The 25,785-nt window shown below is 44.5% G+C and overlaps 1 protein-coding gene across 1 annotated transcript in view; it reads right to left on the reverse strand.

The window, feature by feature from the left end:
* Positions 1-2,180: 2,180 nt before the first annotated feature.
* Positions 2,181-25,785, reverse strand: part of EGLN3 (egl-9 family hypoxia inducible factor 3) — a 29,777-nt gene continuing 6,172 nt past the window's right edge. Inside the window, exon 5 of the mRNA XM_069730565.1 lies at positions 2,181-3,150. Within this exon, the coding sequence (XP_069586666.1) occupies positions 3,116-3,150 (35 nt within the window). The 3' untranslated portion in view covers positions 2,181-3,115. The remainder of the gene's footprint in view (positions 3,151-25,785) is intronic.

Consider the following 25,785-nt stretch of genomic DNA (forward strand, 5'->3'; position numbering starts at 1 on the left):
GGTCTTTCTGTGATTCCCCACAGGCAGTTGGGCAGTTTGAAAGTTGTGACGTGAGGGAAAACAAGGGTGATTGGGGTGCCACCTCTGAGGATTGTACTGTGTGTGATGTTAAGGTAGAGGAAAAGGAAAGGCACTTGATGCAATGCTTGCCATCCACTGGCGCACATGTTCTTTCTGACCCTCATCTACAAGGCACACCACTGTGTGACTGCCAAAGAAAGGGAGTGAAGTAGCCCGTCCAGTAACAGTCAGTTGTTTTTGGATAGCACGAGATGGTGTTTGCTAAGTAGAGCTTTCAGTAACATTACCATTTACCCTACGTACATGTCAAATACCAAGCCTATTCCCCCTTTCACCACTACCTTTGTTTTTCCCCACTCATGTTGTATGTACTCTTCCCCCGTTTTAACCAGCAGTTTCACAACCTTAGGCCGGGATCACACATGCGAGAAACACGTCCAGAGCGGAGCGTGCGGCCGCATAGCAACACATGGAGCTGCATGCTCCGCTCTGGAGTGCCGGCGCAGAGCTTGGATTTCACATGCGAGACACGGACGTGTTTCTCGCATGTGTGATCCCGGCCTTAGGCTGAGACCTGTCAGTCACCTGTCACTAAATTAATAATTAGTATTTATTTTCTGAGAGTGTGCCCGAACAACACTACTATCCCTAAGGATTTTGATTCTCAAATGTTGCCTCCTGGACAATATGAGGTCAAAATAATGAACACTTATAAGATCAAAGAATTTATATTATCAAATATGGACTCCTGCCTAGCCCAAAATATTACCAGCACCAAATATTTTTCTGCAGAAATGTGGCCTTGTTTTAAGACCACGGTATTAGAACAAACAATTTAGATTCTCAAATGTGGACTCCTGGCTCAAGCACAATCTTAGCAGCGCAAAAGAGCTATAAGCTGAAATGTGCCCTGATGTGTGTGGACGACACAATGATCAAAAACAATTTATCTCCTGGAAGGTCGATATCACAGTCACATGATCCTATGTATCTGAACTAGCTGTCTGACAATCAACTGCCTAGAAAACTATCTGACTATCCAGTAGCAGCAGGAGCGGCCTCTCTGTACTGTTACACTGACAAAATGGCGCCAAAACAATATGTCCGCTATTTATATCGAGAGGGACATGTAACTTTGGCAGCCAATGATACAAACCCTTGTGTCTGGACGTTTCTGCGTCCTGACTGGCTGGTGGAATCTGTACACAAAGATAAGGGGAAATAGAAAAAAAATTTAAAAAAAGTCCGCCGCTCCTCTAATCTCTCCCCTCATCAAACACGTCCCCCAGCTCATCATACAGCATCCTATCCTAGCCAAAGCTATAACAAAAGAATTAGTGGAGACGCGATGATTTACCGAACTGTGACCAAATTTTGCAGACTTTGAGGAAAAATGCTCCGCAAACCAAACCCAAATCCGAATATGCAACGTTCATGCCGAATTTGAGACTGGTGAGCATTTTCCAAACAAGTTCACTCATCTCTAATTAAGATTCCATTGTTTCTGAAAGTGTAGTAAACTGGAAAGAGCTAGTTTGAAAGGAATTTGGCAGAATCCATAATTTGCTAAATTGTTATTCACAACTTAAATATCTTTTTTTGGGTAATGTAAGAAGCCATTTCTACTTCTCCTTGTCTTTGTGATTGTAATAAAGACTTGTGACTAGGCATCTGAGATTCAGACAAGAATTGTACACTAACAGACACTGACTGTGTGTTATTTTCTTAACTCTGATAACTCGTATTTAATTTGAACAAATAATGGTAGATCTGAAGAATGTTTGTATCTCAACCCAAATTAGTTCTTCTTGGAAGGGGTTACGGTGACACCTGCTACATTTCTCAAAAAGGTAAGCATCTGCCCAGAGAGTTAAGATTAAGGTCACCTATGAATTTGTAGAGTTGTTTCCAACCATCTCCAGATGACAAAAATCTTGTCAATGTACCACGCTCATAGTGAAATCCTGTGTCCACCAAATATCACATGTTTCTCCCACAAACCCAGGAGCATATTATCATGTGTGTGGGGAGGGGTGGGGGGCACACAGAGTCCTCATTACTGTGCCCATAAGCTGGTAACAGAATTTCTGTGAAAATAGGAAGAAATTCTCGGCTGGTGGGAGTGTCTCTGGGTTTGGCCCTTAATAAATCACAACATGTTGCTTTGATTGCACAGTTTATTCTGAAAAATTTCATATACACAAAACTGTCAGATATAAATAGACAGGGTGATTAATAAGGTAGCTCAGGATTACTAGAAATGTACGATGAAGTGGACAAGCTCTGGCCCGCAGACATGTCTTTTGGTCAATGACTGTACCAATCACTGACTTCCTCTGCATCATTTCTGCTGTGCTTTTTATTATACAGTGTATTCAGAATACATACTTTCAGACTTTACAGTATTTAAATAATCTGTACCAAAAAGAGAATTGTGTGTCATAACATCACTCAATCCATGCATGGAGGTGAAATCTGTTTTTTTAAAGGGTATTCCTAGCTTAGTTAGTAGTTGGAGCTCCATCGAGCCTCAGAATGGATGGGCCACGGAAATGTTTAGCTCTTGGCTAGGCCACGACTTTACAGAAAAAAAAAAAAAAAAATCTAAATCTGGATGAAGTCCTTTACCAGCGCTGAAGCCCAGTCATTCTGAGAATCAATGGAGCCCCCAGATCTCAGTCAACCAATAAACATTAAGTAATGGCATATCCCAGCTATACCTTTAAAAGAAAGGAGTACCCCTTTAATATAGACAACAGCCGTTTAGTGGACAATCCTGGGATACTGACAACAGTCATGTGTAATTAAAAAAAAAAAAAAAATCACCCTTTTGTTCGTGGTTCAAAAAGAGTCCATGAATGGTCATAAACCCGAGTTCAATATTCATGTGCCAAAGTCTGATGTGGCATGGGCCTTGTAATTGTACCCTCTGTGAGATAGGACAGGCCTTGTAATTGTACTCTCCATGTGATAGCATGGGTCTTGCTTAAAGCTGATGACACAAGATTTCATTTGTTATAGTCCAGTCTTCACTATTTCCCCTCTTTCCAGCATTTCGGGTATATGGAAATAATGAAATTTCCTGAGGTGCTTATCAGCTATCCTCTGAGGTAGGATCCTGCCTAGAATCTGTATTGAGAAGAAAGAAAAATAAGATTAATCCTAAAAGATAAGTGAACACCAGCTACAAAAAAAAAGAAGCAAATGACACAGGAAGTTGTCCAGAGATCACAGGCTTATGTGACACTACATGGTGGCCCGATTCGAACGCATCGGGTATTCTAGAATATGTATGTATGTATGTATGTATGTATGTATGTATGTATGTATGTATGTATGTATGTATCAGCCACATAGTATATAGCACAGGCCACGTAGTATATAGGAGCCATGCAGTATGTAACAGACAAATACTACGTGGCCTGTGCTATATACTATGTGGCTGCTATATACATATTGTAGAATACCGATGCGTTAATACAGGCCACGCAATATATAACAGTGGCCACGCAGTATATAGCAGGCACGCAGTATATAACACAGGCGACGTAGTATATAACACTGGCCACGTAATATATAGCACAGCCCACGCAGTATATAACACAGCCCACGTAGTATATAGCAGTGTGGGCACCTTATCCCTGTTAAAAAAAATATTTTAAATAAATAAAGTTATATACTCACCCGCCGGGATCCAGCTAAGCTCTGGCGATGCTCGTGCGGCTGCCGCCATCTTCCGTTCCCAGGATGCATTGGGAAATTAACCAGATGACTTTGCGGTCTCGCGAGACCGCTAAGTCTTCTGGGTAATTTCGCAATGCATCTCTGGGAACGGAAGATGGCGGAGGCCGCGCACGGCTCGGCGGACTACGGAAGGTGAGAATAGCAGGGTTTTTGTTTTTTTTAATTATTTTTAACATTGCATCTTTTTACGATTGATGTTGCATAGGCTGCATCAATAGTAAAAAGTTGGGGACACACAGGGTTAATAGCAGCGGTAACGGAGTGCATAACGCGGTCCGTTACCACTGGCATTAACCCTGTGTGAGCGGTGACTGGAGGGGAGTATGCAGGCGCCGGGCACTGACTGCAGGGGAGTAGGGAGTAGGGATCGCTTTCTATATCCCAGGTACTAATTGGTATGGCCCCCTTTACATATAAATACATCTTCTCTTTAAAATTCTGAGCCACCACTCCATTTGTCTCGTGTATAATTGTAACAGCGCACTCACGTCAATGAGAACATTCCTTTGTGTCTAGAATATGGAGGTTGAGTTAAACATGTATCATGCCTTAGGTGATAGATAAAGGACGAAGCGAACATGAATTGTATTCGTTTTTTATTTGAGTGTTGGGCCCATGCATAAATGTCTGTTACTCATATTCAGACTTCTCTGTCTTTGCCTGTGTCTCTCTATTGGTTTGCAGTGCGCGCTGATGTGTTCAGCAGCGCACTATGCATTCCTAGTCTTTTCGCTATGGAAAGGGTTAATAGAATGACCCTCATAAGCGCCAGTACCTGGTGGAGGTGAGCGCTTCGCGTTCCACCTCCCTGGGATGCTTGCGTTCCTTTATGTAGATAAATGTTCCGAGCATACCGGAAGTACTCCTTTGAACCAGGCACGCGTCGCACGCCGGGGGCGGAGCCTCTTAGACGCGCCAGAAATCTGAAGGTATAAAGCGGCACAGAAGGGGGGAGACCGACGATAGCGGCAAGTACAGGTCTTTTAACTCCCCTGATGACTCCGTAAGGAAGAAACGCGTCGGGAGACGCTGTCCATAGCCGGGGCTTCTAAGTTTTGCTTCACCATTACGGGAGAACTCCAGATAGTCAGGAACTTCTCCAACATCTTTGGTGAGATCTACCCATTATTTGGGAATATTCAGTGCACACATTGGTTGCTGGTTTGGACCAATGTTAATGATGTACACATATTTAAGCCATTTTTAGCATCTGTAGTTCTACTGTAAGGGAACGCCCACCAATATTATAGGGGGCAGGATGGTTCCATGTTTACAAGAATTCGGACTACTGTGCATTTTGTCATAATGTTGGCTTTGAAGCCCCGTTGCTATGCTGCTACTATTTGACAGTACTGTGTGGTTTGGTTTATAATTGGGACGCACACAAGCACAATATAGCGGTTCAGTCCCCAGGTGTGACATTATAGGCTATGGACCCGCATCAGTGATTTATGCTGTCCTCACATTTCAGCCTCCTGATATAACACTGCGGGCTGTAGCTAGATTCCCTTCAGGTATTCTTCAAGTGGTTTTGATATATACATGTCTTGACATTAGCCTGTATAGAGGAATTAGTAGATATCAGTCCACATCTTGTTATCCCCTATGGTAGATAGTCTAATGATGCACTCTTTTTTTGATACAATATATGCATTCTCTCCATAGGGATTAGGAGGTATAGTGCTTCCCTACTGCATTTCAATAGTGTAGTTTTGCTGCACTACCATTTGTTGCTGGTACATTACCAGTTCAACTTTAAAACAGTATTGTCATTTTATATTTGTGTTTATGTTTGTCTTCCCTTCTGTGTTAGGGTATAGGGCACTTCCTCACCTTGGTCCCTTTCCTCCGTGTACATTTTTTTGTTTTGGTGTATATGTCGCATCTATTTAGTACGTTTTAATATTAGTGAATAAAAGTCAAGTTTTATTGTATCCAATTGCTACTATTGTTGTAGGGGAGTAGGGAGGGACTAATCGGACTGTGCCCGTCACTTATTGGTCGCAGCAGCCATGACAGGCAGCTGGCGAGACCAATCAGCGACGCGGGATATATATATATATATATATATATATATATATATATATATATATAGGACAAAATGTCAGCCTTCATCCAGATATAGCAGCACTCTTGTCCACTTTAAACCCTTAGGGGCAACATGGTGGCTCAGTGGTTAGCACTGCAGCCTTGTAGCACTGGGTCCTGGCATCAAATCCCACCAAGGACAACATCTGCAAGGAGTTTGTATGTTCTCCCCCCCCCCCCCCCGTGGGTTTCCTACAGGTTGTCCGGTTTCCTCCCACACTCCAGTGACATACCGATGGAGAATGTAGATAGTGAGCCCCAATGGGGACTGTGGCGATAATGTTTGTAATACTCTGTTGAATTTATGGCGCTATTTAAGTGTTTAAAATAATAAATAAAATAAACCCCCTTAACCCTACGTGCATCCCGGGCATTTATGACCAAAGTAAATGTAGAACTTTTTTTCTACCTTTACTTCATCAAATTTTAGAAAAATGCCCCTACTCAAAATGCAGAGAGGATGAACCTTTAGGCTATGTGCACATGTTGATGTTTTTTCGCTATAAAAACGCGAAAAAAAACCACCCACATTAAGCATCCTATTTTTAGAATGCATTCTGCATTTTTTGTGCACATGCTGTTCATTCCTTGTGCCGAATCGCGGGGATTCCACACACATAAGAATGCATTGATCCGCTTACTTTCCTCATGTGGCTATGCCCACCATGCGGGAAGTAAGCGGATAATGTGCAGATGGTACCCAGGGTGGGGGAGAGGAGACTCTCCTCCAGGCCCTGGGTACCATATAATTGTTTAAAAAAAAATTAAATAAAAAATCATGATATTCTCACCTTCCGGCGTCCCCCGCAGCCTACCCGCTCCTCGCGATGCTCTGGTCCCAGTAATGCATTGCGAAAATGACCTGTAATGATGTGCGGTCTCACGAGACCGCTACGTCATCTGTGGTCATGCTGCAAAGCATTACTGGGATCTGAGCATCGCGAGGAATGGGAAAGCTGCGCGGGACGCCGGATGGAGAGAATATCATGATTTTTTATTATTTTTAACGTTCTTTTTACTATTGATGCTGTATAGGCAGCATCAATAGTAAAAAGTTGGTCACACTTGTCAAACACTGTTTGACAAGTGTGACCAACCTGTCAATCAGTTTGCTAAGCAATGCAACAGATCGCTTGGAAAACGCTAGCATTCTGCAAGTTAATTACGCTTGCAAAATACTAGCGTTTAGCTGAAAAACGCATGCCAATTCTGCATGCGATATACTCACGGCAGGAGTTGCAGAAATTTCTGGGGCAATTCTGCAACGTGTCCACTTAGCCTAGTAGTATTTAATTTGTAATAATTTTAAAAGTAAAAAAAAGTTTTTACTTTTTGTATGGCTCTCCATTACAAAGATGCTAGTGTGCATTTTTCTTTAGTCTTACATGATCTAAAATACATTTATATGCATTTTACATTTTAAGTGGGAAATTCAATATTGGAAACTAAAACATGCCGCGATTCGGCACAAGGAATGGTCTGCGGGCGTCATGTTCCGTTTGCAGAGTCCCTGATGTGCCTAAGCAGTAAAAAACAAAACAAAACACAAGTGACATTATTTTGGAAACTACACCCCCCCCCCCCAAGGAACTTATCTAGATGTGTTGTGAGAACTTTGAACCCCCAAGTGTTTCACTACAGTTTATAATGCAGAGCCGTGAAAATAAAAAATCATTTTTTCCCACAACAATGATTGTTTAGCCCCAACATTTTTATTTTCCCCAAGGGTACAAGGAGAAATTGGACCGCAAAAGTTGTTGTCCAATTTGTCCCGAGTACGCTGATACCCCATAGATGGGGTTAAACCACTGTTTGGGCACACGGCAGAGCTTGGAAGGGAAGGAGTGCCGGTTTACTTTTTCAAAGCAGAATTGGCTGGAATTGAGATCGGACACCATGTCACGTTTGGAGAGCCCCTGATGTGCCTAAACAGTGGAAACCCCCCAATTCTAACTCGAACCCTAAAGGTACCGTTACACTAAGCGACTTACCAACGATCACGACCAGCGATACGACCTGGCCGTGATCGTTGGTAAGTCGTTGTGTGGTCGCTGGGGAGCTGTCACACAGACCGCTCTCTCCAGCGACCAACGATCAGGGGAACGACTTCGGCATCGTTGAAACGGTCTTCAACAATGCCGAAGTCCCCCTGCAGCACCCAGGTAACCAGGGTAAACATCGGGTTACTTAGTGCAGGGCCGCGCTTAGTAACCCAATATTTACCCTGGCTACCATTGTAAAAGTTAAAAAAAAACAAACAAAAAAAACACTACATACTCACATTCTGATGTCTGCCGTCAGCTTCCCTGCACTTTGTGTCAGCGCCGGCAGTAACAGCGGTGACGTCACCGCTGTGCTCTGCTTTACGGCCAGCGCTGACACAGTCAGTGCAAGGAAGCTGATGGCGGGAGACGTGACAGACATCAGAATGTGAGTATGTAGTGTTTTTTGTTTGTTTTTTTTTTTACTTTTACAATGGTACCCAGGGTAAATATCGTGTTACTAAGCGCGGCCCTGCACTTAGTAACCCGATATTTACCCTGGTTACAAGTGAACACATCGCTGGATCGGCGTCACACGTCATGACAGCGGGTGATCAGTGACCAAAAAAAGGTCCTGATCATTCCCCAACAACCAACGATCTCCCAGCAGGGGCCTGTCACACAGGCCCCCCAGCAGGGGCCTGTGTCGCCGTCACACATAACGAGATCGTTAGCACGTCACAAAAAGCATGACGTTGCAACGATATCATTAACAATATTGTTATGTGTGAAGGTACCTCAACTCCAACACACCCCTAACCCGAATCCCAACTCTAACCACACCCCTAACCCGAACGCACCCCTAACCTTAATCCCAACCCTAATCCTAGCCGTAAATGTAATCCAAACCCTAACCTCAACTCTAGCCGCAACCATAACTTTAGTCCCAACCCTAAATTTAGCCCCAACTAACTTTAGCCCCAAAATGGAAATAAATACATTTTTTTATTTTATTATTTTTCTCTAACTAAGGGGGTGATGAAGGGGGGTTTTGATTTACTATTTACAGCGTGTTTTTATGTTTGGCAGCTGTCACACGCTAGAAGATGCTTTTTATTGCAAAAAATAGTTTTTGCATCACCACATTTTGAGAGCTATAATTTTTCCATATTTTGGCCCACAGAGTCATGTGAGGTCTTGTTTTTTTGCGGGACGGGTTGACTTTTTTATTGGTACCATTTTCGGGCACATGACATTTTTTTAATTGCTTTTTATTACGATTTTTGTAAGGCAGAATGAACAAAAACCAGTAATTCATGAATTTCTTTTGGGTGGGGTGTTTATACCGTTCCGCGTGTGGTAAAATTGATAAGGTCAGTATGAATACAGCGATACCTCATGTATATCTTTTTTTTTTAATGTTTTGGCACTTTTATACAATAAAAACTATTTTATATAAAAAAAATAATTGTTTTTGCATCGCTTTATTCTGAGAGCTATAACTTATTTTTTCGCTGATGCTGTATGGCGGCTCGTTTTTTGCGGAACAAGATAACGTTTTCAGCGGTACCATGGTTATTTATATCTGTCTTTTTGATCGCATGTTATTCCACTTTTTGTTCGGCGGTATGATAATAAAGCCTTGTTTTTTGCTTTGTTTTTTTATTTATTTACGGTGTCCACTGAAGGTGTTAACTAGTGGGACAGTTTTATAGGTCGGGTCATTACGGACGCGGCAATACTAAATATGTGTACTTTTATTGTGTTTATTTACATAAAAATGTATCTATTGGAATTTTTTTTTTCTATATTTAGAAATATTTTTTAAAAATTTTTTACACAGTATTTTTTATTTACTTTTTTACATTGTCCCAGGGTGGGACATCACTATATAGTCAGGCAGTGACAGGCAGTGTAGGAGGCTTCTCAGCGCCTGCTCTCAGCAGGCACTGAGAAGCCACCTCCCTGCCGGACCCCACGACCATCATCTTGGATCCGGGGGCCTGCAGGGAGGAGACCCTCAGAACAACGCAATCACATCACATTGTTCAGAGGGTCTCAGGGAAGCACGCAGGGAGCCCCCTCCCTGTGCGAGGCTTCCCTAGGCCACCGAAACGCTGCGATTTTGTTTGATCGCAGTGTTCCGGGGGTTAAAGTCCCGGGAGTGGTCCGTGACCCCTCCTGGCACATAGTACCGGGTATCCACTGTGAAAATCAGCTGACACCCAGCCGCGATTGGCCATGATCACCCCCGTAAACGCGGCCGATCGCTTAGACGTACTATTCCATCCATGGTCATACGGGCCCAGGTCATATGGACGGAATAGTACGTTTGATGTCAGAAAGGGTTAAAAAAAAAATACAAGAGACCTCACATTTTTAAAAAAATGTAATTTACACTGACCCTTTGCTAATCAGAGAACAATGGCAGCGGCACCCGTAGTCCGATGTTCATATAGGCCAGGTCACATGTTGTTTAAGCCTAACACAGCCATGCCAATATTTGGCATGGCTGTGATGGCATCAGACGTGTCCACATCCTAAAAACTTGTTGATTGGCTGAGCTGCAGCCTGTCAAAAAACTTTATTCGGCAACAAATCCGAACAGTAAAACGGACTTTTGAGAAAATCCCTAGACATGACGTTATACATGAGAGCAGAATTAACCTTCTATAGATTAGAAAAGGAACATAAAAGTTAAATGTGAATGTTTATATGTTCAGTCTTTTGCACTTCTTTTAACAACCTCAGGTTTCCAAAAACGCAAAGCGGTTAAAATAAATGACCTGACCTTTCCATTTGGAGACCACTCACTAGTTTATTCAATTCAAGTATAAAAAAAAAGAGACCGTAAAAACACCAGGAAACAAAGACTCGAGGCCAAAACAAGTTGGCATGTCTTGAAGAGTCTTCCTCCTGAATAACTTGTTGATTCTCCGCACGTACCCTAAAAATACAATCTACAGATTAAATCCCTTTAATTATCATTTTAACCCTTGTCAGGCTGCATAATTTTACAACCTTAACAGGCTGCATAGGTACAATTGTACCTTCACATATACCTCCACTGTGGGAAGACTTTACTTGGTTTCAGAAACTAAAGTTCATTCAGCTACAAATGTTATGCTGATATCTATTGTTCAGTGTTGTTACTGGTCACTTATGTTGCTGTCAATTAAGTTAATTCAAACTGGGAGTGGCTTCTACTTGTCTTCCTGCCTCCCTCCTCTCATTAGCCATTTTGCTGTTCATCTCATTGCTGTGAGCACACATTTCTAGGCTTGTGAAGTCTTCAATTTCTTGGAAACGAAGGTAGGAAAGTCTCACAGCATCTAACAGCCAGTTATACCTTTATTCTCATTATGTGGGGACAGAACAGTCAAATTGTCTTTCAGCCTGGACTTGGCTTACATATATTTTGTATGAAACTTATCACTATAGGTATAATTTTTATACGAAAAATGGATAATAATTAGTATCTACATATTGTTTTACGATGTTTTATTTATATTCAGCACAAAATACGAAGCCAAAATTCATCTAGCAAGTCATCATGAGTGATAGTAATGCTGGATCTAGTTTCCGCCATAATCCAAGAAAACGTGTTTGCAGGTTAGTATAATTTTGTGAAAAGCCAATAATGTAGTATTTCGGAAAATTATTTATTTTACATTTTTTCATATTTACAGATTTACGTCTGACGAAATAATGCGAATGCTAGAAGAATCTGATTCTGAGCATGAGGATGAACCATATGTTCCATCTGATGATGAAAACTATGTACCACAAGTGGATGTTACTGAAGAAGATTCAGACATTGAACAAGAAATGGTCATAGAGCATGAAAATGAATACGAATCAGACGAAAGTGTTGAGGATGATTCTGTGCCTCAAAGTGCAGGCGACATTTGGACTGCTAAGGATGAAACTCAATGGTGCAGTAATCCACTGCCAAATGCACAAACAAAATCTCGTAATGTCCTACGACAAAGAGGTGGCCCTGCAGCAATCAGCAACCTATATACAGCAAAAGAGCTATTCAAGTCCATCATGACTCCCGAGATGTGTGACATCATATTACGGGAAACGAATCGAAAGGCCAAGAGAGTTTGTGATGCTTACAACAACGAACTGGTACAACGTTTTCCTGATTCTTCCAAACGGCCACCACAAAAAACATTCAAGCAATTTACTGAAACTGAACTTCATGCATTTTTGGGCATACTGATTGCTGCTGGTGTGCACAGAGCCAACAAAGAGAATCTGGAGGAAATGTGGAATGTTGCTGCTCTGCCTCTTATACGTGCAGCCATGTCTCGTGACCGCTTCAAGATGATACTCAGATTTATCAGGTTTGACAACGAAAATACACGTGCAGAACGTGTGCAAACAGATAAAGCTGCACCAATACGGGACATCTGGACAATGCTGAACAGTAATCTGGAGAGAGCCTACAAGCCATATCATTGTATCACCGTCGACGAGCAATTATTTCCATTTAGAGGTCATACTAAATTTACCCAGTATATACCTTCAAAACCAGCTAAATATGGCATAAAGATTTTCTGGGCTTGTGACTCATCAAATGCCTACCCTTTACAAGGTCAGCTCTACACTGGGAAACCAACTGATGGTCCTCGACAAGTAAACATTGGAGAACGAACAGTATTGGACCTAGTGAGCTCGTATAAAGGCTCTGGAAGAAATGTCACCACCGATAACTTCTTTACAACCATGGAACTAGCTAAGGTATTGAACTCCTGGAACATGACACTAGTTGGTACAGTGAGAAAAAACAAAAGGTTCCTACCTAACAACATGCAGCCTGCCAAAGAAAGGCCTGTATACTCGACAAATTTTGCCTACAATCATGATGCAACAGTCTGTTCATATGTACCAAAGAAGAACAAATCAGTCGTGCTTCTATCATCTATGCACATGACGGGAGAAGTTGAAGAGACACTAGCAGCCAAGCCAGAGATAATAAAATACTACAACATAACAAAAGGTGGCGTTGATGTTATGGATAAAATGTTGGGAGAGTACACTGTGAAACGACGAACATCACGTTGGACTTTGGCATTTTTCTACAATATGATTGATGTCAGTGGGTTAGCATCCTACATCATCTACAGAGAACACAATCCAAGCTTCAGGGCAAAGGATCAACGAAGAAAGTTCCTGAAAGATCTCGCAAATCAGCTGTGTATGATTGCAATTGAAGATCGTAGTACAAACAAAATGATAATGAGAAACCATTTTCTTCGAGGTGCAGTAGAAATGGTGCTTGGACGATGCATTGTGGTAGCATCGCAGCCAGCAGCTGGCCCCAAAATACCTCATGGTAGTCGTGGACCCTCCCCTGTTGTTGGTAGTTGCTATGTCTGCAGAGACCTGAGGCGAAAACAACGCAAGACTAGAAAGTCTTGTGTGGTTTGTGTGAAACCCATTTGCGATGAACACTCTGTAGCAAAGCCAACATGCATTACTTGCAAAGAAAATCAATAAAAAAAAGTTTCTTACATTTTCTTTTATAATGTAAATGAACAGTTTTTTACTTGTTTATAATAGTTAAATAGCATTATCATTAAAAAAAAATTTATGCTTTTTCCCTTGCATTATCTTCATTCAAAATATATGAGGTACATTTGTACCTATGCAGCTTGTTATGGATGCAAAAAGATCTCGACCCCTTATCTCGGAAGCGGGTGGAGATATTTTATTGAAATTTGGCCAATATATTCTGGACCAAAAATGTAGAGATGTCACGAAATTTCAGCCCTCTACGTCTTTTCAAAAAAAAGTTATTGCAATTTTAAAACGGAATAGTTACAATTGTACCTATTCAGCCGGATAAGGGTTAAAAAGGTGTGCAGGCGGTCAACAAGGGGTTAATATGGACAAGATGAAATACCAGACAAAGCCTATGGACATGGGTGGCGCTGTTAATGGAACAAAGCCGCCATGTTTTCTCCACCTCATTTACTGTGAAACTGAAATGATAAAGTGATTTAATCCAGAGGGTTGGTAAGTCCCACACAGAAATTTATTACAGATTTATTCGGTCTTATCCTTTGAACAAAACACATAAAATATGAAAATATAAATACTGTGTTGTTACAGATATATAATTAATTAGGGCAGACCTATTTTTCAGTAGGTCAGGAGACAAACTATTTGTCATATGAGTCTGAACGTCGACTCTAGTTGCACACTGATTAAATACTGAGAGTTGACCTCATCCCACCTTCCCCCTGACCTGTGGATTATGGTCTGAAGGACAGATGTGGGTATAAAAAGGTACCTTTTTCCTTCTGCAGTGAGACTCTACAGAACAGCAGCCAGAACACCATGGCTCCAACCAGAGGGATACAGATATGAGACACTCAACAGGAAGTCAGCTTAAGGGACAACGGTCCCAGCTGGAGGAATATAGCTCTGGTCCATTGACCATCACTGAACCCATGGAAACATTCAGAGAAGCCAGGTTGGGACCATCCGGTCATCTGGCCACATACGTCAATGGACTATCAGCTTCCTAAAATTGTCGTTACCTCCTCTCTGTGCATGCCTGCCAAAAGAGGTGTGCCACTGGTGTAGGTAGTTAGCCCTGGAAGCCCCAAAGTTGCAACTGCTCTAATCCCGGCAAGCTAGCGGAAGAATGAGACTTAGTAATTTGCACCATGTTATGTACTTACTGGGACTGTACTATATGTTATTGTCTGTCGAAGGTTCAATAAATTATTGCCACACCGTTTTACCCTCACCCTGTGTTGTCCGAGTAGTATTATGCTCACAGGAAAGGAGATCGGTCCTTCAGTGGGAAGAGCCCTGTCCATGTGGCTTTTCTAAAGACGGCCCGGCCAGCAGACAAGAGCACCCAATATCAGGCCGGCGTCACACTAGCGAGTTTTACGGACGTATGAGAGATGCAGAAAATACGGATTGCACACGGTACAATGATTCTCTATGGCCCAGCTCCTATCTTCCGTATTTTACTGATCCGATTATACGGTCTTCTACGGCTGTAGAAAATCGCAGCATGCTGCGTTTGTCAGCGTATTGCTCAGCGTATTGCGCAAAAAAAAAAAAAAAAGCCAGTGAAAGTCTATGGGGGCGAGAAAAATACGGATTACACATGGACCAACAGTGTGACTTGCGAGAAATACGCAGCGGTGTTCTATAGAAAAGCTGGCAATTCAGTGCGGTGTACAGTAAAATCACACTGACAGGTTAGAATAGAATAGCTAAAATAAATGTCTACACATAGAATAGGGGTATATATATATATATATATATATATATATATATATATATATATATATATATATATATATAGTAAGGATTTCACTCACTCAGCTGCGACGGCTGACACTCAGGAGACGTGTTCCTTTAAAGTTCACTGGGTTTATTGCTTCATAAACCATGTGGCAAATAACAGAAAGCAAAATGGGCCTTTGGTTCAGGCAAAGAAAAGCAAGTGTCCAGTTCATCCGGCTCAGTCCTGAAGCCGTAACACACTCAGGAGGGTTTCACCTCCACACATATCTGCTGTGTAAAGGATTAGCCAGTCTTATAAAGAGCTAACCCCACCCAGTAACCCATCACATGATTAGCCATGTGGTCTGACATTACCACAGGTCCTGAAACACATATACAAGATTATGTGCAAGAAAGGAATACTCCGGGCTACATTACAGCAATCAGGCACTTATGTGGCACATACCTCCCATCGACCACAAACCCTTTAGCCATGCTACATACCTCCCCCCTCTGCCTAAAGCCGTGGGGCTTGGCACTTTCCCCCACTAAACAAGGGATTCTCGATAGGGCATCCGCATTACCGTGCAGCTTTCCGGCCCTATGTTCCACATGGAAACTGAAGTCCTGCAGGGCTAAGAACCAACGGGTGACTAGCATTTCTTCCTTTCGTTTCTCTCATCCACCTAAGCGGGGCATGGTCAGATACCAGTCTAAATTTACGTCCCAGCAGATAGTACCGCAATGTGTCCACTGCCCATTTTATGGCCAAGCACTCCTTCTCAACGACTGAGTAGTTCTTTTCAGATGAGGACAGCTTCCTACTCAGATAGAGAACAGGATGCTCCTCCCCATGTAGTTCTTGGGAAAGGACTGCTCCCACCCCAACATCTGAGGCATCTGTCTGAAGAATAAACTCTTTCTTGAAGTTTGGGGCCATCAGAACGGGTTGCTTACACAAAGCGTTTTTCATTTCTTGGAAGGCTGACTCTGTTTCTTCGGACCACTTAACCATTACTGATTTTGTCCCTTTTAGCAGGTCAGTCAGAGGCGCAGCCATCGTGGCGAAGTTTGGGACGAACCTCCTGTAATATCCCACGATTCCCAGGAAGGCTTTAACTTGTTTCTTGGAAACTGGTTTTGGCCATGTTTGGATTGCCTCCACTTTATTGATTTGGGGTTTTATTTCTCCATGACCCACTATGTATCCAAGGTACTTAGCTTCTTCTTTACCCAAGGCGCACTTCTTCGGGTTTATAGTAAATCCGGCCTCTCTTATAGCATCCAACACCGCTTGGACTTTCTCCAGATGACTCTCCCAGTCCGGGCTAAAGATGACGATATCATCTAGGTACGCAGCAGCGTAGGCCTTATGGGGTGCAAGGACTCTATCCATAGCCCTCTGGAAGGTCGCCGGAGCTCCCTGTAGGCCAAACGGCATCCGGGCATATTGGAAGCATCCATCAGGTGTCGAAAAGGCCGTCTTCTCCTTGGCTTCCTGTGCCATGGGGATCTGCCAATACCCCTTTGTCAAATCCAAGGTGGATATATATCTGGCGTGCCCAAGCCTTTCGATGAGCTCATCAATACGGGGCATGGAATAAGCGTCGAACTTGGAGACTTCATTCAACTTCCGATAGTCGTTGCAAAACCTCCACTCTCCATCAGGTTTTGGGACCAGGACAATTGGGCTCGACCAACCGCTCTTGGATTCCTCAATGACCCCAAGCCTCAACATACGCTCCACTTCCTTGGAGATAACTTCTCGACGAGCCTCAGGAATACGATAAGGTTTCACATTCACCCGCACATGTGGCTCTGTTAGGACCTCGTGCTCTATGACCTTCGTGTATCCTGGCAATTCTGAAAACAGGTCCCTGTTTTTCTGGAGTAACTCCCGGCACTGCTGTTTCTGGGTCTTTGATAGCGTCTCTGCTATAGTAACCGCTCCAACCTCACCTTCTGGGTTGCTTAACAATCATTGAGTTGCTGTCGGTTCTCTATCTTGCCATGGCTTGATGAGGTTGACATGGTAAACTTGGAATGGTTTCCGTCTTCCTGGTTGGTGAATTTTATAATTTACCTCACCAAGTTTCTCGACAACCTCATATGGCCCTTGCCATTTGGCCAAGAACTTGCTTTCCACCGTTGGAACTAACACAAGAACTCGGTCTCCCGGATTGAACTGCCTCACTCTTGCAGACCGGTTGTAGACCCTGGCTTGAGCTTCTTGTGCTTGGAGAAGGTGTTCTTTCACGATAGGCATCACCTTTGCAATCCTCTGCTGCATCAGGGCCACATGCTCAATGACGCTTCTGTGGGGTGTGACTTCGGCCTCCCAGGTTTCCTTGGCTATATCCAGGAGTCCTCGTGGATGTCGGCCATATAGAAGCTCAAACGGTGAGAACCCTGTGGAGGCCTGTGGAACTTCACGAATGGAAAACATCAGATAGGGTAAGAGACAATCCCAGTCTCTACAGTCTTTCTCTATAGCTTTTCTCAGCATGCTCTTTAGGGTCTTGTTAAACCTCTCAACAAGGCCATCCGACTGGGGATGGTACACCGAGGTCCTCAACTGGGAGATCTTCAGGGCTTTGCATAACTCCCTCATCACCTTGCTCATGAAAGGTGTACCCTGGTCAGTCAGGATCTCCTTTGGCAGACCTGTCCGGGAAAAGACATGGACCAACTCGCGGGCTATGCTTTTTGAGGAAGAATTTCTCAAGGGAATTGCCTCAGGATAGCGTGTGGCATAGTCCAGGATGACTAATATATACTGATGGCCCCGAGCTGATTTAACTAAGGGACCGACCAAGTCCATGGCAATTCTCTCGAACGGTACCTCAATAATGGGCAGTGGCACAAGGGGGTTCCGGAAATGAGGAGTAGGAGCAGTTAGCTGACATGTAGGGCAGGACCTGCAATAGTTCACTATTTCCCGGTGACACCCAGGCCAATAGAACCTCTGCACAACCCGTTCCTGCGTTTTTTCCACCCCCAGGTGTCCACCCAAGATGTGTGAATGGGCCATGTCCAACACTTTCCGTCTATACGGACCCGGCACTATCAACTGCTCTACCAACTCCTCCCGTATTTTCGTGACACGGTACAACAACTCCCCCCTCAACAGAAAATGGGGAAATCTTGTGTCTGCCCCCGGCTCCTGTACCACCCCGTCAATAACTGTGACATTATTAAAGGCTTCCCTCAGAGTGGGGTCCCTATGTTGGGCAGTCCCAAAATTTTCACCGGTAACCTCTAACTCCAGAATGTCAGATGTAGGGGATACTTCCTCCTCATCCCCAACCAGAACACAAAAAGGAAAACTGTCTGCCTCTGGGTGTGGCGATACCCTTCCAGGGTTCACTGGTTCCCTGCCAGGGAGCTCAGAACCATTTCCCCACAAATCCCAAAACAAACAGAAATCCCGGCCAATAATTATAGGGTGCAACAAGTCCTGAACCACGCCGACTATGTGGGACTCAGTGCCACATGCCGTTTCAATGTCCACCCTGGCCATAGGGTAGTCCTTTGCATCACCATGTATGCACCGCACTCCGACCTTCTTTCCTGGGAGCAGGTGGAGAGGAAAAGTGGCCCTCACCAGGGTCACTAGGCTCCCCGAGTCTAACAGTGCCGTTACTGCTCGACCGTTCACCTTTACGGGACACGCTTGAGGTCCCTCGTTGGATGGAGAGTTCACACTACAGGCTGGATACGCATAGTATGAACAACGGCGTCCCATGCTGCAGTCCATCTGCTCAGTGGTTTGGGAACAACGGGCAGCTATATGTCCTGGCTTTTGGCACCTCCAACAAATAATATCACCCGTGGGGACCTTGGGCACCACCTCCCCCGCCCTTTGTGACCTTGGACGCACCACCCCTTTTTGGGACTCAGCTGCCTTCTGGGACCCCCAGTACGGCATGGGCTGCCTCCCGAAGGAGCCTTCCAACCCTTGGTATCTCTCAACCAGTCCGATCAGCTCGTCGGCATTCTGGGGATCACCCTGGGCAACCCAAGACTGTATAGGCCTCGGGAGGGAATGGACAAACCGATCCATCATCACCCGTTCTACCATCTGTGCAGGCGCAGAGGATTCTGGCTGCAGCCATTTCTGGACCAGGTGCAACAGATCAAACATTTGGGAACGAGGTGGTTTGTCCCGGTGATAGCCCCAGGAGTGAACTCGCTGTGCCCTGACAGTCAGTGTCACCCCCAAACGTGCGAGAATCTCGGCTTTCAATTTGTGATACTCTTTGGCATCCTGCAAGGTCAAATCATAGTACGCCTTCTGGGGTTCTCCCGTCAGGTATGGCGCAAGTACCTCTGCCCACTGCTCTGGCGGAAGTTTTTCCCTCTCAGCGACCCTCTCAAACACCGTCAGGAAGGCCTCAACATCATCCCCGGGAGTCATTTTCTGCAATGCGCGTCTTACCGTCTTCCGGACGTGGGTGTCATCAGCCAAACCTGGGGTTGGGGCGCTCGCCTTGCCCTGGATGGCGGTTGCCAGAAGCTGCATCTGCTGCTGATGCTCCTGCTGGCTCTGCTGCATCTGCTGCCGTTGCTCCTGCTGACTCTGCCGTTGCTCCTGCTGTGACTGCATCTGGACCAAGTGTTTCAGCAGGTCCTCCATTTTCTCCGGCAATGCTTGCTGGCTTGCAACAGCCTTGACCCAGGACATTCAAAAATAAACTCACGTCTCCGCTGGGAACGCTGCTCGCACGTCTACCACCAATTGTAAGGATTTCACTCACTCAGCTGCGACGGCTGACACTCAGGAGACGTGTTCCTTTAAAGTTCACTGGGTTTATTGCTTCATAAACCATGTGGCAAATAACAGAAAGCAAAATGGGCCTTTGGTTCAGGCAAAGAAAAGCAAGTGTCCAGTTCATCCGGCTCAGTCCTGAAGCCGTAACACACTCAGGAGGGTTTCACCTCCACACATCTGCTGTGTAAAGGATTAGCCAGTCTTATAAAGAGCTAACCCCACCCAGTAACCCATCACATGATTAGCCATGTGGTCTGACATTACCACAGGTCCTGAAACACATATACAAGATTATGTGCAAGAAAGGAATACTCCGGGCTACATTACAGCAATCAGGCACTTATGTGGCACATACCTCCCATCGACCACAAACCCTTTAGCCATGCTACAATATATATATATATATATATATATATATATATATATATATATATATATACACAAAAAAGTATTTAGTCAGTCAGCAATAGTGCAAGTTCCACCACTTAAAAAGATGAGAGGCGTCTGTAGTTTACATCATAGGTAGACCTCAACTATGGGAGACAAACTGAGAAAAAAAAAATCCAGAAAATCACATTGTTTTTTTTTTTTAACATTTTATTTGCATATTATGGTGGAAAATAAGTATTTGGTCAGAAACAAAATTTAATCTCAATACTTTGTAATATATCCTTTGTTGGCAATGACAGAGGTCAAACGTTTTCTGTAAGTCTTCACAAGGTTGCCACACACTGTTGTTGGTATGTTGGCCCATTCCTCCATGCAGATCTCCTCTAGAGCAGTGATGTTTTTGGCTTTTCGCTTGGCAACACGGACTTTCAACTCCCTCCAAAGGTTTTCTATAGGGTTGAGATCTGGAGACTGGCTAGGCCACTCCAGGACCTTGAAATGCTTCTTACGAAGCAACCCCTTCGTTGCCCTTGCGGTGTGCTTTAGATCATTGTCATGTTGAAAGACACAGCCACGTTTCAACTTCAATGCCCTTGCTGATGGAAGGAGGTTTGCTCTCAAAATCTCACGATACATGGCCCCATTCATTCTTTCATGTACCCGGATCAGTCGTCCTGGCCCCTTTGCAGAGAAACAGCCCCAAAGCATGATGTTTCCACCACCATGCTTTACAGTAGGTATGGTGTTTGATGGATGCAACTCAGTATTCTTTTTCCTCCAAACACGACAAGTTGTGTTTCTACCAAACAGTTCCAGTTTGGTTTCATCAGACCATAGGACATTCTCCCAAAACTCCTCTGGATCATCCAAATGCTCTCTAGCAAACTTCAGACGGGCCCGGACATGTACTGGCTTAAGCAGTGGGACACGTCTGGCACTGCAGGATCTGAGTCCATGGTGGCGTAGTGTGTTACTTATGGTAGGCCTTGTTACATTGGTCCCAGCTCTCTGCAGTTCATTCACTAGGTCCCCCCGCGTGGTTCTGGGATTTTTGCTCACCGTTCTTGTGATCATTCTGACCCCACGGGGTGGGATTTTGCGTGAAGCCCCAGATCGAGGGAGATTATCAGTGGTCTTGTATGTCTTCCATTTTCTAATTATTGCTCCCACTGTTGATTTCTTCACTCCAAGCTGGTTGGCTATTGCAGATTCAGTCTTCCCAGCCTGGTGCAGGGCTACAATTTTGTTTCTGGTGTCCTTTGACAGCTCTTTGGTCTTCACCATAGTGGAGTTTGGAGTCAGACTGTTTGAGGGTGTGCACAGGTGTCTTTTTATACTGATAACAAGTTTAAACAGGTGCCATTACTACAGGTAATGAGTGGAGGAAAGAGGAGACTCTTAAAGAAGAAGTTACAGGTCTGTGAGAGCCAGAAATCTCGATTGTTTGTTTCTGACCAAATACTTATTTTCCACCATAATACGCAAATAAAATGTTAAAAAAACAGACAATGTGATTTTCTGGATTTTTTTTTCTCAGTTTGTTTCCCATAGTTGAGGTCTACCTATGATGTAAATTACAGACGCCTTTCATCTTTTTAAGTGGTGGAACTTGCACTATTGCTGACTGACTAAATACTTTTTTGCCCCACTGTGTATTGTCTAAGGGTTTTTCCGTCTGTCTGTCTGTCTGTCCTGGAATTCCCGCGTCTCTGATTGGTCGAGGCCGCCAGCGGGATGATCGCCAGGCCTCGACCAATCAGCAACGGGCACAGCGACGATGATGTCATAAAGGACGTAGACATCTCACGTTTCTGATTCAGCGACGGGCACAGTATCGACGTAGATGTCATAATGGTTGCCATGGCGACGATGATGTCATAAAGGTTGCCTCGACCAATCAGAGACGGGCACAGTCTGCCGCGAATTCTGGAATCATCATTGTCCATATACTACGGGGACATGCATATTCTAGAATACCCGATGCGTTAGAATCGGGCCACAATCTAGTATATATATAATTGTCTAAGGGTTTTTCCGTCTGTCTGTCTGTCCTGGAAATCCCGCCTCTCTGATTGGTCGAGGCCTCGACCAATCAGCAATGGGCACAGCGACGATGATGTCATAAAGGACGTAGAAATCCCACGTTTCTGATTCAGCGACAGGCACAGTATCGACGTAGATGTCATAATGGTTGCCATGGCGACGATGATGTCATAAAGGTTGCCTCGACCAATCAGTCCATATTGTCCATATACTACAGGGACATGCATATTCTAGAATACCCGATGCGTTAGAATCGGGCCACAATCTAAGAGTTTTTCCGTCTGTCTGTCTGTCCTGGAAATCCCGCGTCTCTGATTGGTCGAGGCCGCCAGGCCTCGACCAATCAGCAACGGGCACAGCGACGATGATGTCATAATGGTTGCCATGGCGACGATGACGTCATAAAGGGTGCCTCGACCAATCAGCGACGGGCACAGTCTGCCGCGAATTCTGGAATCATCATTGTTCATATACTACGGGGACATGCATATTCTAGAATACCCGATGCGTTAGAATCGGGCCACAATCTAGTCTATATATATCTATATATATATAATTGTCTAAGGGTTTTTCCGTCTGTCTGTCTGTCCTGGAAATCCCGCGTCTCTGATTGGTCGAGGCCGCCAGGCTTCGACCAATCAGCGACGGGCACAGCATGGCGATGATGATGTCATAAAGGTTGCCTCGACCAATCAGCGACGGGCATAGTCTGCCGCGAATTCGCCTCGACCAATCAGCGACGGGCACAGTATCGACATAGATGTCATAATGGTTGCCATGGCGACGATGATGTCATAAAGGTTGCCTCGACCAATCAGCGCCGGGCACAGTCTGCCGCGAATTCTGGAATCATCATTGTCCATATACTACGGGGACATGCATATTCTAGAATACCCGATGCGTTAGAATCGGGCCACAATCTAGTCTATATATATCTATATATATAATTGTCTAAGGGTTTTTCCGTCTGTCTGTCTGTCCTGGAAATCCCGCGTCTCTGATTGGTCGAGGCCGCCAGGCTTCGACCAATCAGCGACGGGCACAGCATGGCGATGATGATGTCATAAAGGTTGCCTCGACCAATCAGCGACGGGCACAGTCTGCCGCGAATTCTGGAATCATCATCGTCCATATACTATGGGGACATGCATATTCTAGAATACCCGATGCGTTATATATCTATATATATAATTGTCTAAGGGTTTGTCTGTCTGTCCTGGAAATCCCGCGTCGCTGATTGGTCGAGGCCGCCAGGCCTTGACCAATCAACGACGGGCACAGTCTCTGATTGGTCGAGGCCGGCTGGCCTGTGCGCGTCGCTGATGGCCTGGCGACCTCGACCAATCAGCAACGGGCACAGCGACGATGATGTCATAAAGGACATAGACATCTCACGTTTCTGATTCAGCGACGGGCACAGTATCGACGGAGATGTCATAATGGTTGCCATGGCGACGATGATGTCATAAAGGTTGCCTCGATCAATCAGCGACGGACACAGTCTGCCGCGAATTCTGGAATCATCATTGTCCATATACTACGGGGACATGCATATTCTAGAATACCCGATGCGTTAGAATCGGGCCACAATCTAGTATATATATAATTGTCTAAGGGTTTTTCCGTCTGTCTGTCTGTCCTGGAAATCCCGCCTCTCTGATTGGTCGAGGCCTCGACCAATCAGCAACGGGCACAGCGACGATGATGTCATAAAGGACGTAGAAATCCCACGTTTCTGATTCAGCGACGGGCACAGTCTGCTGCGAATTCTGGAATCATCATTGTCCTCCACTGCTGTCAAGTGCCGCCATTGTGCAGGGTGCGTGCCTGCGTCTCCCTGTATGTAGAATGGGTCGTAAAGGGACATGCATATTCTAGAATACCCGATGCGTTAGAATCGGGCCACAATCTAGTATATATATATAATTGTCTAAGGGTTTTTCCGTCTGTCTGTCTGTCCTGGAAATCCCGCGTCTCTGATTGGTCGAGGCCGCCAGGCCTCGACCAATCAGAGACGGGCACAGTATCGACGTAGAAATCCCGCGCCTCTGATTGGTCGAGGCCGCTAGGCCTCGACCAATCAGCAACGGGCACAGCGACGATGATGTCATAATGGTTGCCATGGCGACGATGATGTCAAAGGTTGCCTCGACCAATTAGCGATGGGCACAGTCTGCCGCGAATTCTGGAATCATCATTGTCCATATACTACGGGGACATGCATATTTATATATATATATATATATATATATATATATATATATATATATATATATTAATATTTCATACAGCGATAGATAGCTTTAAAGCTGGTAATTCAATTGCCGGCTTTTCCTATCTCCTTCTCAAAGCCGACATGATATGAGACATGGCTTACATACAGTAAACCATCTCATATCCTATCGTTTATTACATATTCCTCTATAGTAATGTAAGGAGTGTCTTGGTGTAAAATTTGGGGGGCTCTAGCTTCTAAATTAAAAGGGTTAAATTGCAGAAAAAATTGGCGTGGGCTCCCGCACAATTTTCTCCGCCAGAGTGGGAAAGCCAGTGACTGAGGGCAGATATTAATAGCCTGGAGAGGGTCCATGGTTATTGCCAACCCCCCCCCCGCCAAAAAACATCTGCCCCCAGCCACCCCAGAAAAGGCACTTTTTTTTAGCCTTATTCATTATTACATTTGCACTTTATTCCTATTTTCATTTATACTTTTTAACCCCTTAAGGACAGTGCAATTTCATGGGGCCCACGAGTCGGGGGTGCCAGATACCAGAGCTGGTACTGGACACCTGCATCGCATCTTCAACTGTATCAGCCCCTGCATCGCATCTTCAACTGTATCAGCATACTGGATATAATGGAGCCATTATACTATTTGAAGGGCTATGTGGGGCCCATTATATTTGGAGAACTTATGTGGGAGCCATCATAGTATTTGGAGGGCTATGTGTGGGGCCATTAGAATATTTGGAGACCTATGAGGGAGCCTTTATATTGGACTATGTGGGGGTCCATTATACTGTTTGCGAGCAATTATATAGTGTGAATGTTTGTGTGGATGGTAATGTGGGGTCTATTATGCTGTTTGGAGGGCTAGTGAGACCATCATGCAGTGTGGAGGGTTGTGTTGGGGCCATTATACTATATGGAGGGCTATGTAGGGGTCCCCATGCTTTTTTTTTGGGGGGGGGGGGGGGGCTGTAGGGTCATCACACTGCGTGTGGAGGATATGGTGGAAGCATTCACTGTGGGAATATCATACCGTGTGGGTCCACTTGCAAAAGAAAAAACCCGTAGAAGCGCTAGCACAGCGCAAAAACAGCAGTTGTTGTTCACACCTGCTCACAGGGGCTCCTGTCCTCACTCTCCCGGCCATGAATTTTTAATGAAGATTCAAAGCAAGAAAGTTTTAGATCGGCGAGTGCCTTCTTCTTTTGCAAGTGGATTTACCTGTTGTTTCCAAGAAGAGCACCCGTGATTTTTTTC

This window comes from Ranitomeya imitator, chromosome 1 (assembly GCF_032444005.1).
Source record: "Ranitomeya imitator isolate aRanImi1 chromosome 1, aRanImi1.pri, whole genome shotgun sequence".
NCBI lineage: Eukaryota > Metazoa > Chordata > Amphibia > Anura > Dendrobatidae > Ranitomeya > Ranitomeya imitator.